Raw genomic sequence first — 14,042 nt, forward strand, 5'->3', positions numbered from 1 at the left:
TTTCCCAAACCAACAAATTAAACATAATGTATTATTACCATAATTCCTCTCCACTTTTTCTTTTCCCTCTTTTTTTCCTAACAGTGTGTCACTCGTGGTGATATGAGTTCACTGATATTGTAATTGACACAACTCATAACATTGTCGTTATGCCATTATCTTAATTCTACTGTATTCACTATTCATTTGCAACATCACTTGATTCATTCTTTTAATCTCGGTATTATTCATATCATCATAACAATCTTTCTATTTTAGGTCCATATTTGTTTCTATTCTTATCAACCTCCTACGGTTTATCAATTTGTTCCAAAACACTGCAACCAAAGGTTTTAACCAAAGCTCTACCAAACTATTTCCAATTTGAACTCAAAATGCTAATTAAACAACAATTCAAAGAATTAACTTCAATGGGTCAACAAACTCATTTTATAAACAGATCTAATTTTCCCATCCAATAATTTTCCTTGCCAAATGTCATATTGCAACACTTTAATAAACCTTCGAAAAATGTCTCCCAAATCAATAAATTCCCTTTTTACTTCCCAAATACTCATCTGTAAATTACATATTCAATTACAGTTTTTTCCTATTTGTTCGGCCTAAATGGCCACCGAAGTGGCTGCCAACATGCAGTACCGTTTTTATCTATCAAGCAAGTATTCGTCCACATAAGATCTCTACCAAAATGTTGTTTGTAAAAAACAAATCTGGGATTTCTGATTACATGGATGCACACTCTCAGGACATTTCAGGCTGCTTGTTAACAATCCACTACGATAAATTAATTCCTTTACCCACAATCAAATAATTAGTACAAATTGAGGATATTATCCCTATCACATTCATTTATAGATTCATTATGTTGGATCTAAATTTTCTCCCACTGCTGCAAGGAAGAACAATAGCTCTAATAAGTCTTTGTAATATCTCACTTCATTTACCCAGCATTGAAGAATTTATTTACTATCCATTCCCATCTGTTAACCAGTGACTTTGTTTGAACTCCAAAACTTAATTTGATGAATCCCATGTGTACAGTTACCACTTATTGAAACCCATACTTTTGTAGAAAATATCCAAGTAAGTGTTTTTATTTTAAACCCCCTTAACTGTTGCTCATCCATTTCTATGCACCCAGTGAGTACTACTGACACCAGTATGCCAATATAGGTGTGCGAGTTTAACAAATATGTTGCAGGTACACGTGACATCGCGTTCTGAGTATAAATAACGTAACAGCGCGTTCATGTCTGCCCCTTGGTTTAAGATTCACAATGCATTCCGTTTTAAAACTCACAATAGTTCCAACCAGCAAGATATTCTTTACTATTTTCCCATATCATCTATGCCTAATACACAACCATACATGCAGCACAATTTATATGCTGATAAAATTCAAGTTTATATATATATATATATATATATATATATATATATATATATATATATATATATATATATAAAAATCCGTGAGCAGAGTATTCTGGGAAGTCAGTGTAAGACCTCTCCCAAATTTGGCTAATTTTGTACTCCCTCATTTCTTTTTATGAAGCTCATATCCATAAATAGCTGTTATTCTCATATAAATTCTATCAAAAATGGAATCCCCAAATTACTCACAATTTTACTATTAATTAATGGCTGCTCATAACCCAGCACATCAAATCTTTATATTCCATCTCCCTTGACAAAAGAGATAATGTTCATAATCAAATTATATTTCTATTTTATTTTACGGATTCTCTGCATATTCAATCCTATCCACATAAAACTATCCATTTCCAGACAGGCACACTGTCGGTGTCAACAATCTTGTAAGATTGATACACAAAACAATAAAAAACACTAACATTGACACACAAAAATACACACACACATGCATTATGCGTATTTGTTTGCGTTGGAACTATTATTTACAGATCAAGATGGGTGTCAATTTTATTTCAATTTCATAAAATTTGTCCTTCAATTTTAGAAATGCTAATACACAAATGGACCAAAAAGTTTATTCTTAGAAAACCCCTATGATGTCACATTGAAATTACCCTTTCAGTTCCCACAATAATTTATCCAAATTTGACTACACACCCATTTACATGTCAGTCGACCACTGACCTATCAATCATGCGAAACAATAGTCTGACATTCCCACCTGATCATCATGTGACCCTTGTCCCTTGGTTTAAAATTTGCAAAGCAATTGTTCCAACTTTGTAAATTTAAAATTGTGTGCCCAACATAAAAGATCCAATTTCGGCATGTGATCAATTAATTACTAATTTGCTTACAAGCAAAAGAAAAAATGAATAATTCTTGCTCCGAAAACTTTTCAGACCCAAGAATCATCGACAGTTATTCATGTTTGTCCAGTAATCGAATCTGTTGAGGCCAATCATCATTTGGGATTTGCAGCAATGAAGGCCTAATCATTGTCTGAGGTACCGGTACGCACTGGTACCCTTGATCTTGGTTTGCCCCATGACCTTGTCCTCCTGTTGACATACGGACATCTTCTTCTCCAATGTCCCATCTTTCCACACTCGAAACACCGGTTTCTGTCGTTTCCTGGTCTGTGCACCTGTGCATTTGTATTGCTGGGCTGCATCTCTACATCCCTGAGTTGCCACTGCAATCTCTCGTTGTCTCCTGAAACACGAAAAAATTCTCTGTACCGTCCTTTTTGGGGAGACAACTGGAAATCAGATGGGACAACTGTCACTTTCATTCCTAATTTCGAGGGCAGTTGTGCATTTGTCTCCTCCATTGTATCCTGTATCCTTTTTATTTTAAGTTCTAGATCCGTTATCCGTTCTTGCTGTTCCCGTTGTCTGGATTCACCATCCCAAAGATGGAATGCAAGCCAGTCTACCGTTAGATTCTGTCTCTTCCTGGCTTTCAATCTTTGTTCCAATCTTTCCAATCGACTTCGCTCAAATGTACCATCTCTTGGAAACTCCTCATCATGTCCCTTTGTCCACAAATACCAATTCTCGACCTGCCTTATAGCTTCGGCACCATAACGGTCGTACATATGATGTGTACAAGTACCTTTTTGTGGAATCTCTGGTTGTCCTTGTGTATTCTTGCAGGCTCCATTTCCCATTCTGCCTTTTATCAAAGTAGCGTTGGATGTGTTGTAGCTTGTTCCAGGTTCCTCTAAAGCTTCACTCGTACCTCCAGGAAGGATCTCTCCACCTGTTCACACGGTGATTTCCAAAGAGTCTCCCTCAGTTGTGGCTTTTGCACAATCCAATCTGACAGATCAGTATTTGCAGATGAGCCGGAGGGCCAGTATGAAATGGGTGAATCCTCAGGTGTCCGCTCTGTTGACGGGGAAATCACACAATGGTAACCGCACATATATATCTGTATATAAACTCACCACCTTGCTCAATTTTCCCAGGTTGTCTCCACATTGATAATATCTCGCAAAGATATCAAAGCTTCTTTCTTGAGACCGCATTTTCATCAATCAAACAATCAATATATTCAATTCAATTTATTCAGTTCAATTTATTCAGTTAAATTTATTCAATTAAATTCAATCAATTAGATTCAATCAATCAAGAATATCCAATCATATCATTCAACTTCTTCCATGATTGTCAAGAATATCCAATCATATCATTCAACTTCTTCCTGAGTGTGAAGAATATCCAATCATATCATTCAACTTGTTCCTGAGTGTGAAGAATATCCAATCATATCATTCAACTTCTTCCATAAGTGTGAAGAATATCCAATCATATCATTCAACCTCTTCGTGAGTGTGAAGAATATCCAATCATATCATTCAACTTCTTCCATAAGTGTGAAGAATATCCAATCATATCATTCAACTTCTTCCTGAGTGTGAAGAATATCCAATCATATCATTCAACTTCTTCCTGAGTGTGAAGAATATCCAATCATATCATTCAACTTCTTCCATAAGTGTGAAGAATATCCAATCATATCATTCAACTTCTTCCTGAGTGTGAAGAATATCCAATCATATCATTCAACTTCTTCCATAAGTGTGAAGAATATCCAATCATATCATTCAACCTCTTCCTGAGTGTGAAGAATATCTAATCATATCATTCAACCTCTTCCTGAGTGTGAAGAATATCCAATCATATCATTCAACTTCTTCCTGAGTGTGAAGAATATCCAATCATATCATTCAACCTCTTCCTGAGTGTGAAGAATATCCAATCATATCATTCAACCTCTTCCTGAGTGTGAAGAATATCCAGTCATATCATTCAACTTCTTCCTGAGTGTGAAGAATATCAAAAAAAACCGTATTTACAGATCGCTAGAGAAAAAAAAAAAAAACACGAATAATAGATAAAACCGTGTGTAAGACCTCTCCCAAATTTTGTCCGCTCATTCACTTTTCCTGATTCGCATCAAGGATCTCCATCATCAGACAGCGTACTTAATTCCGCATTTTAATGAGAATTCAACAGGAATTTACGACTCAAAGGAAAAAGAACGAGCAGACCTTTTGCAGGACGATCGTTACAAAATCGTTACATATATTAAAGTATTTATAATGTCGACAAATCATAGCTTAATTCTTACAAAATTTGGTTCTTTGAATAAATCACAGCACCGGGAGAACCAGCTCCAAAAAATGGATCTTTGTGTTTATTCAGCACCCTAGTAATTGGTTCTTTGTGTACTAATTACACAGCACCCAGGCCCCGCTCATATGGATCTTTGTGCAGCGCTGCACAGCACCTGAGCAAAAGGGGTTTCATCTACATTTTCCTTATCCGGTGTACCATCCGTGATATTTGTTTGCTCATTCACTATTCCTGATTCGTCATCAAGGATCTCCATCATCACACAGCGTACTTAATTCCGCATTTTAATGAGAATTCAACAGGAATTTACGACTCAAAGGAAAAAGAACGAGCAGACATTTTGCAGGACGATAACTGGAATTAGTCGTGAAAATATATCCAAAATACACAAAAATACACACCCACACAAATAAACAACATTTATTCCGTTTAACAGAACAAACATTTCCTCTATCATGACATGCATGTCTTCAAAATTATATGACCAAGAGAAAAAGTAAAACTAATTAAAACTGCGGGCAGTGATAATCCGGGGACCATACCGCTCCATCCTGATTGGACGAGTGCGTGCTAGAGTCGTTAACAACGACAGTCCAGATCCGATTGTTCAAAATTTCAACTCAATCGATCGAAAAATGAACGCAGGGATGCATTTTAAAGGTGCAGTGGCACTAACTGAGTTGCCACGAATATGGCCACGAAATTGCCAATATGGCCATCACAAAATATTTTCCTTAATCAATTGGCTCATAGCATAACCAATCTGTAAGTATTTCATCCGAAGATGTATCTCTGAGGACTTTTAATTAAATAAGTCATTTATAAATCAACGAGTTAATTTATTAAATGATTAATCAATAAATCAATATTTTCCTTGACAGCCACATCACTTGGTCAGTGTCATGTCCAAATATCAGCTTCCTTACTCAAAAGGTGCCTGAGTTAATGTAATGTAATTACTGTAATAAGATTACTGCAATTACTGTAATGATTACTGTAATTACTGTAATTACCGGAACTGTAATTACTGTAATTACCTCAGGTAATTACTGTAATGTAATTACTGTAATTTAATAAGAAATGTAAATAATTAAATAAGTACTTCATTAATCGCTCATAATTAAATAACTCGTGAATTCTTATCCGATTTACTTAACATTTGAGTGTCCCCAAAACGTTGGAGCAAAACGTTGCAACAACGAAAGTGAAACGTTGTAGCGACGTTGTGGAAACGTTAGCAAAACTCAACATTTGAATGTTCCCAAAACGTTGGAGCAAAACGTTGCAACAACGAAAGTGAAACGTTGTAGCGACGTTGTGGAAACGTTAGCAAAACTCAACATTTGAATGTTCCCAAAACGTTGGAGCAAAACGTTGCAACAACGAAAGTGAAACGTTGTAGCGACGTTGTGGAAACGTTAGCAAAACTCAACATTTGAATGTTCCCAAAACGTTGGAGCAAAACGTTGCAACAACGAAAGTGAAACGTTGTAGCGACGTTGTGGAAACGTTAGCAAAACTCAACATTTGAATGTTCCCAAAACGTTGGAGCAAAACGTTGCAACAACGAAAGTGAAACGTTGTAGCGACATTGTGGAAACGTTAGCACAACCCAACATTTGAATGTTCCCAAAACGTTGGAGCAAAACGTTGCAACAACGAAAGTGAAACGTTGTAGCGACGTTGTGGAAACGTTAGCAAAACTCAACATTTGAATGTTCCCAAAACGTTGGAGCAAAACGTTGCAACAACGAAAGTGAAACGTTGCAGCGACGTTGTGGAAACGTTAGCACAACCCAACATTTGAATGTTCCCAAAACGTTGGAGCAAAACGTTGCAACAACGAAAGTGAAACGTTGTAGCGACGTTGTGGAAACGTTAGCAAAACTCAACATTTGAATGTTCCCAAAACGTTGGAGCAAAATGTTGCAACAACGAAAGTGAAACGTTGTAGCGACGTTGTGGAAACGTCAGCAAAACCCAACATTTAAATGTTCACAAAACGTTGGAGCAAAACGTTGCAACAACGAAAGTGAAACGTTGTGGCGACGTTGTGGAAACGTCAGCAAAACCCAACATTTAAATGTTCACAAAACGTTGGAGCAAAACGTTGCAACAACGAAAGTGAAACGTTGTGGCGACGTTGTGGAAACGTCAGCAAAACCCAACATTTAAATGTTCACAAAACGTTGGAGCAAAACGTTGCAACAACGAAAGTGAAACGTTGTGGCGACGTTGTGGAAACGTCAGCAAAACCCAACATTTAAATGTTCACAAAACGTTGGAGCAAAACGTTGCAACAACGAAAGTGAAACGTTGTGGCGACGTTGTGGAAACGTCAGCAAAACCCAACATTTAAATGTTCACAAAACGTTGGAGCAAAACGTTGCAACAACGAAAGTGAAACGTTGGTATTTATCACATTGCAATGACCTCTAAACATTCCTAAACCAATATCCCATTAAAATCCCATAAAAAACCCATTAAAATCCCATATCTTGTCACCCTTTGCATTGTTGAAAGCAATTAATTCCATAACTCAATATTACCTCAATTTATATATACTAGGGCGTGCCCGCACGTACGTGCTTGCCCGTACGTGCTTGCAAAAAAACATGCGTGCGAACAACAACAACAAAAAAACTTTGAAACCACGTGGCAGTAACGACCACAGAACCCCCCCCCCCCCCTCTATTTACATGAAATGGTTTGGTCCATTCGCAAAGCCAAAGCGAACGACCACAGAACCCCCCCCCCCCCCCTCTATTTACATGAAATGGTTTGGTCCATTCGCAAAGCCAAAGCGAACGGCTTGCGAGTACGGTGACCATACCTTGGGACCCACTTGTCCGATTAATTTCAAACCTTGAAAAGGCACATCCTCGGGTCCCCAGCAATATACCTGGCAAGTTTCAAGTATATCGGACCGGTAGTTTGTCGAGAAACAGCGGTCGCATACAGACAGACCGACACACACACCGAGATTACTGGAATTATAGATAGATAAAAATCCGATCCCATTAAAACCTTCAGACAAACCACTAGCAATATTATTCCTAGGACTAAAATTACCAGGACCATTATCAAACATTTATCAAAATATTAGGACCATCATCACACCAATGAATGACTCAATCCTTTAATGACTACATCCAAACCCAGACATTTTGAGTTCCGTAACTTTAATACTTCAAATTTTCCATTCCTTCCCTTCCTGATCCTTCGATGTAGGGATGGGTTCTTTTTAGGATCATGTTGCATCGAGCATTATTTTCCAAAACAGTGTGAACATTAAACCACACCAAAACCTCTGACATCCCACCATTAACACCTATTGTAAGCGTGCCGAATCAGTAAGCATCACCCCTCCTATGAGCCTCGACCAGAGGGTGGTTGTTACTCACAAACACTCGTCGCTAGCTGTTCCATTGTCTGCCGATTCCCACTCTGCTGCCGATTTACACTAGCTGTTTTATTTCGCTGAGCTCATGAAAGTGGTGACAATGGGTGGTCTGCCATTGCTCTTCCACAAAAGAGTCGTTCCAAAGATATAAGCCGTTTTGTCGCAATACCATAAATTGGAATGAGGTAAAAATATATATATATAAATATAATTCCATTTCCCGGTTCCCTGTCGCACGCCGAGCAAGTCGCGTGCTTTGAACAAGTGCAAAAAAAAAAAAAACTACTTTACGAGTGTACCGGCCTTACACGTCTTGGAAGCAAATGGTCGCATGGTGCACGCATGCTCTGTTTGCTCCCAGGTCACAGTAAGGCCTTTAATGACCAGCGCCGACCTTGTGCATTTTATTTAGACAGCGCAAAAAATACGTATTTACAGAAATCATTTAGGAAAACACGAATAATAGCTACAGTCGTTTATCGAAGTACCATTCGTGATGGGTCACGCCACCTATCGCGGCATCGGTGCGCACGGAACCCCCAGAACCACCTTCTCCCCCATGTATGTACAAAACTATTTCCAAGTTCGTAAATCATATTGGACAAAAACAAGCCACACTCACCTTTTAAAGACTTGTTTGTACAATTGATGTCAGCGGTGCCTCCAAATTGTAGGGGAAGTATTCGGGAGACTCAAGACTCCAATGACCGGACACAGGTTTTACAAAAGGTCTGGTTTATTAACTGGTTATTCACTTCATTCCAATTACCAAATAATACCGCTTCATTCAATGGACCAGGTTAACTCTTTTCGCATGGTCCTTCTCGTTCGGCCGATGTTCCTCCGCCACTCCCGTCGGGCAGTGGGTCTGATGATGAGGAGTGCTCGTCCGTTCCGTCGGTCAGAGCTCCTGGTGACAAGTCCTCTCGACTCAACGTTTGCTCTCGTTTATATGGACAAACTGGACTTAATCCCCTGTCCGCTGAACGTTAATCCTTTCTCCGCTAATGCCCCGAGGTCATGCATGCACCAAGTCCTGGCATCAGCTCGCTCCCCTCCTGCTGTGAGTTCCGTTTACCAAATGATAGGGGGGTGCTCCAGCCAGGGGCTGTGACCAGGTGGACAAGAGATTATCATGTTCGGGCACATTCCTGACACTCATTTACGAACTCGTCTTTCACAGAGTTTGCAGGTAAAATGTATCTGCTTCGTTACCAGTGTTAATTAATAAGTTACCAGTGCCAATTAATAAGTTACACTGAGTTACACTTCCACAGTACGTATGTCATACGTGCGTAAGTGCATGTCTGAGTTTTTAAAACTCGTTTTCTCGGCAACTGTTGGTCGGTTTGACACAAAATTTTCACCATAGGTTCGACTCTGCCTGTATAATGTTTCAGTCATAATTATGACGTCATGGATCACATGGTATGGACGCCATCTTGGAAAAACGTTGCTCCTCTATATATCCGAAACCACTCAATGGGAAAAAATTTAAACCTAGCTCATTGTAAATTACTCCCCATGGGGAATAAGATGTGTTAATGATGTCATCAGTGCCTTCATTATGACGTCATAATTCGACAAGTACAACCCTTTGTCCGATCAGTTTGAAATTTATTGAGTGTGATATACGCAACAATTACATTAAAGAATGTAAATTTATAATGTCATCGGTCACGTTGTCTGGCAGCCATGTTGGATCACAGAAAAAACCCTTACAAAAACAGAAGAGTTGGCTCACACCAACTTGACTGTGTGGGGTAAGTAGTCTATGAATACCATCTAGTAATCCATTTCCGTCAAGTTGTATCCAACTTCTGGTGACATTCATGATCAGTTTTTCCAAACATCCTTAAACATTTCTCCAAGCTTTTCTGCAGCAGAGACAGCTTCGTTGCAGCCTTTACCCCATCCATCCAGCGCATGCACAGTCGGCCTCTTCTTCTTCCCTTAACTTTCCATAACTTTGCCCTCAACATCGACGGTTTCCCAGTATCCACCTCCCCTCACATCCGGAATCTTGGCATCATCTTTGACCAAACCCTCTCCTTCGACAAATACACTAAACAGATCACAAAGACAGCCTTCTTTCACCTGAAAAACATCGCCCGTCTCCGTCCATCCCTCTCCTCCGTGGCTGCAGAAACCCTCATCCACGCCTTCATCACTTCCCGTCTGGACTACTGCAATAGCCTCCTTTATGGTTCACCCTCAACAATCACCAATAAACTCCAATACATTCAGAACTCCGCTGCCCGTCTACTCACCCATTCCCGGACCCGTGACCACATCACCCCCGTCCTTTACAAGCTTCACTGGCTCCCCATCTCCCAGAGAATCCAGTACAAAATCCTCCTCTTGACCTACAAAGCCCTCCATAACCTGGCCCCATCCTACCTGGCTGACCTCCTCTCCAGACACACTCCCACCCGCAACCTCCGCTCTGCTGGTACCAACCTCCTGACCCCCCCCCCCCCCCCCCATCCGGACCAAATTTAGATCCTGGGGGGACAGGGCCTTCTCCATCGCTGCTCCCACCCTCTGGAACTCGCTACCTCACACCATCAGAGACTCCTCCTCACTCACCACATTCAAAACATCACTCAAGACCCACCTGTTCAACACTGCATTCAACATTTAACCCACAGCATCTAACCCCTGACTATCTCCTCTCCTTCTCCCTCCTTTGTGCTTTGAATATTTCCCTATTGATTCTTCTTTTTTTGCAATTGTTTTTATGTTTTGCTATGCATTATGTTTTGCACTCTGTCAAAGCGTCTTTGGGCTTCCTGAAAAGCGCTATATAAAATAAATGCATTATTATTATTATTATTATTATTATTATTATTACCCATACACAGCATGGTTGACTCCTCCAGATTTTCGTTTTCTGCATGCATGATGTGTCTAGAGTATGACAGTTTCTGTTTTACCAACAGCACATCAAATATACATTGTGGTCTAATTTCTTCAATCACCGATTTGTTTGTTCTTCTTGCAGTCAATGAAATTTTTAACATTCATCTCCATCACCATATCTCAAAATTGTCAATCTTTTTCCTTTCTTTCTTTTTCATTGTCCAAGACTCACATCCATCCATTGTCACTAGAAGTAACAAAGCATTCACCAACCTCCTCTTGGTTTGTTTTGTCACAAATTTCCTCTTTCCATATCTCTTTCAATCCTGACATTGCTGTTCTCCCCAACACTAACCATCTATTGATTTCTCCTTCGCATTTTCCACTCACTTCAATCTTGGATCCCAGTAAGATGACACTTTCCACTAGTTCCACATTATTGGTTCCCAATCCGAACACATTGATCTTCTCAGTTGACAAGATTTGTCTTTTTTAGATTTAAATAATGATGAGCCTTTTCACTTTCTGCAGCAATTTCATCAAGTCCTCTTTACTTTCCGCCAACCGAGTGGTGTCATCAGAATACCTTAGACTATTGATCCATCTTCCTCCAATCCTGACTCCAATCTCGATGTCATCATAGTTTGATTTCTTCATGATGTCCTCACTATACAGATTGAACAAGTAAGGGGAGAGGATGTGTCCTTGTCTGATCCCTTTTCTAATTCCAAATCATTATTTATCTCCATACTCTGTTCTTACTGTAGCTTCCTGTTTAGTGTACAGACTTCTTATCAGACATATCAGGTGCTCCGACATCCTCATTTCTCTCAACATTTTAATTATTATTCATACCATAGACGCTTCTGGTGGCCATTGGCGATAGAAGGCACATGCATGCAATTCATATGTAAGCAATAATCTTGGTGGTGCTACTCCATTCCTCAGCCGATCCCACAAGAAGGTCGGAATAATTTGGGCCATTGAAATAGTAGTCGTAGTAGTAGTAGTAGTAGTAGTAGTAGTAGTAGTAGTAGTAGTAGTAGTAGTAGTAGTAGTAGTAGGCATTTGAATGAATGAAACTATGAGGGTAGAAAAGAAAAAAAATTATAAGTACACAACTGGCTCTTTATAGTCATTGGCCTTCCTTTCTGTCAGATCATGCGAAACAGTGTTGTCGTTATGTAGGAATAACATAAATTGTGAATTTTTATTTAGTTATTTAATACAATCAGGAGTACCCGGCATTGCCTGGGGGGGTGGGGGGGAGAGGGAGGAGGCAGGAGGCAGGAGAGGGAGGGGTGAGGAAGGGAGTGTGAAGGGTGGAAGGGGGAGGGATGCGAGAGGTGAGGGGAGAGGGAGGGGAAAGATATACTACATATACATCTTTTGGGGGGGGGGTGGCTTTGACAGGCCCCTCCGTTTTGGGGGAGGGGGGATGAGAAGGAGAAAAAATTTACCCGTGCAAAGAGTGCTTTAACCTCAGTGTTGCCCAGGTAAAAAAAAGGAAATTGTAATATCGTCTGCCACCATCACCAGGTGGCGCTACACCGTACATATTTACATAAATAATTTATGCGCCTCTCCTGGCCCCCCACACCCTGTGCCATTGAAGGGACAAGCATGAGGCCGCGGCCACATAGCCTATGTTAACTCCCCCCCCGCCCCCCCCACCCACCCCCCTCCCAGCCAAAGTTGTATTTGTATTTGTATTTGTACACCGAGTAAAGTATAGAAGTGTTTATAGCTGGAGTTCCCAGCATTGCTCAAGAGAAAAAGAAACATTAACATATTTGAAATGAAGGCAAATATAATGGTAAAGCAATTCGATCCAAATCAGAATACACCACAAATGTCAAATCAGAATTTCATCTTTGTTGAATATATGCTGGTGTATGTGTCGTTCATCACGTTTCTGCGTTAAGTGTGATGCCGGATAGGAAGAAGAAGCCGCCTTACCACCAACTTCGTACACTTCCGGATATGTTTGATTTATCTGTGGACAAATGTCTGGTGATTGTTTTATATATATTTATTAGAATGTGTACTTGTATACAACTGTTATTAATCAAAAAGGCTTAGGCACTATCAAGCAATTTTTTTTTAAAGTCCAAAAAATCAATAAAACTTAATTTTTTTTTTTTTTTTGTCTAATACACTCCCAGGCACTGATGAACCTCTGAAAGTTTGACGAATATCTGTTCAGCGATCTCTGAGAAAAATGCGACACACACAGACAGAAAGACAGACCAACAGCTCTCTTATATAGTAGAAGGAGACAACACTCTGATAGGTATTTCATGTTACTTATCAGTAGGTAATGAACTATGACGTAAGGAACGATGATTAATGTGTAATCAATGTATCGGCCACGTTTAATCCGTTTTTAATTCTCTATGAAGTAAGTATATACTTTCAGAGAAATTTATTTGTTGCATTTTGATGTACCTAATGTACTTGTGGCATGAAGTAAATGTATCATTTAATTCCTAAGTCCTGGTTTTTCACATACCTCTAATCTATCCTAGCAGTTTTTGGTCCATCCTCCATGTTGTTGGGTTCGCTGTCCAAGAGCATGAAATACCTGAAGACGCGTTATAAGCTCCACCACCTTGTCAAATTAACCGCATCCATTTGTTTTCATGCGACAAGTCCACACGTGTAAAGCAAGGCAGGCACCGGTTTGGTGAGCTCATGGTACCGGTTCAAATACTGTCTACCAGGTATTTGCTTCATGCTGAAGATACCTTGATTTTAATCATAAACCAACTGCAACTCATAAATGTGTGTACTTGGACCCAGGAACAGCTTCACTTTATCCCAAGTCACATATGAGTGAAATTACTTGTGCCTATCCGTACAGCTCTTCACGGGCCTACGAGCACCTGCCAGAGGGTTGCTACTTTTTGGACCTCCAGGAAATGGAAAAACCATGCTGGTATGGACGTGCAGACATCAAATGCCACAGTCACAGAACTTGTAATTTAGCATTGAGCTGTTATATATATTATCCTTTTTCAAAATTTGTTGTAAAATCAACATGAATCTTTGCATTTACATCAACATACTGCAAAACGACACTCATGGCAATCTACTCAACATTGTAAATTTAGTGAGTGCCATTTCATAATGTCACCTTAAATGCCGGGCGATGTTATTTTGTGTTAGTATTTGACAATGTTCCAAACTGTGGAGGTGAA

The 14,042-nt window shown here is 39.6% G+C and overlaps 1 protein-coding gene across 1 annotated transcript in view; it reads left to right on the plus strand.

The window, feature by feature from the left end:
* The window catches only part of SPAST (spastin), a 70,792-nt gene that overhangs the window by 39,023 nt on the left and 17,727 nt on the right, over positions 1 to 14,042 (plus strand). Inside the window, exon 7 of the mRNA XM_078785109.1 lies at positions 13,706 to 13,780. Within this exon, the coding sequence (XP_078641235.1) occupies positions 13,706 to 13,780 (75 nt within the window). The remainder of the gene's footprint in view (positions 1 to 13,705; positions 13,781 to 14,042) is intronic.

This window comes from Myxine glutinosa, chromosome 9 (assembly GCF_964187855.1).
Source record: "Myxine glutinosa chromosome 9, kmMyxGlut1.1, whole genome shotgun sequence".
NCBI classification, from domain to species: Eukaryota; Metazoa; Chordata; class Myxini; order Myxiniformes; family Myxinidae; genus Myxine; species Myxine glutinosa.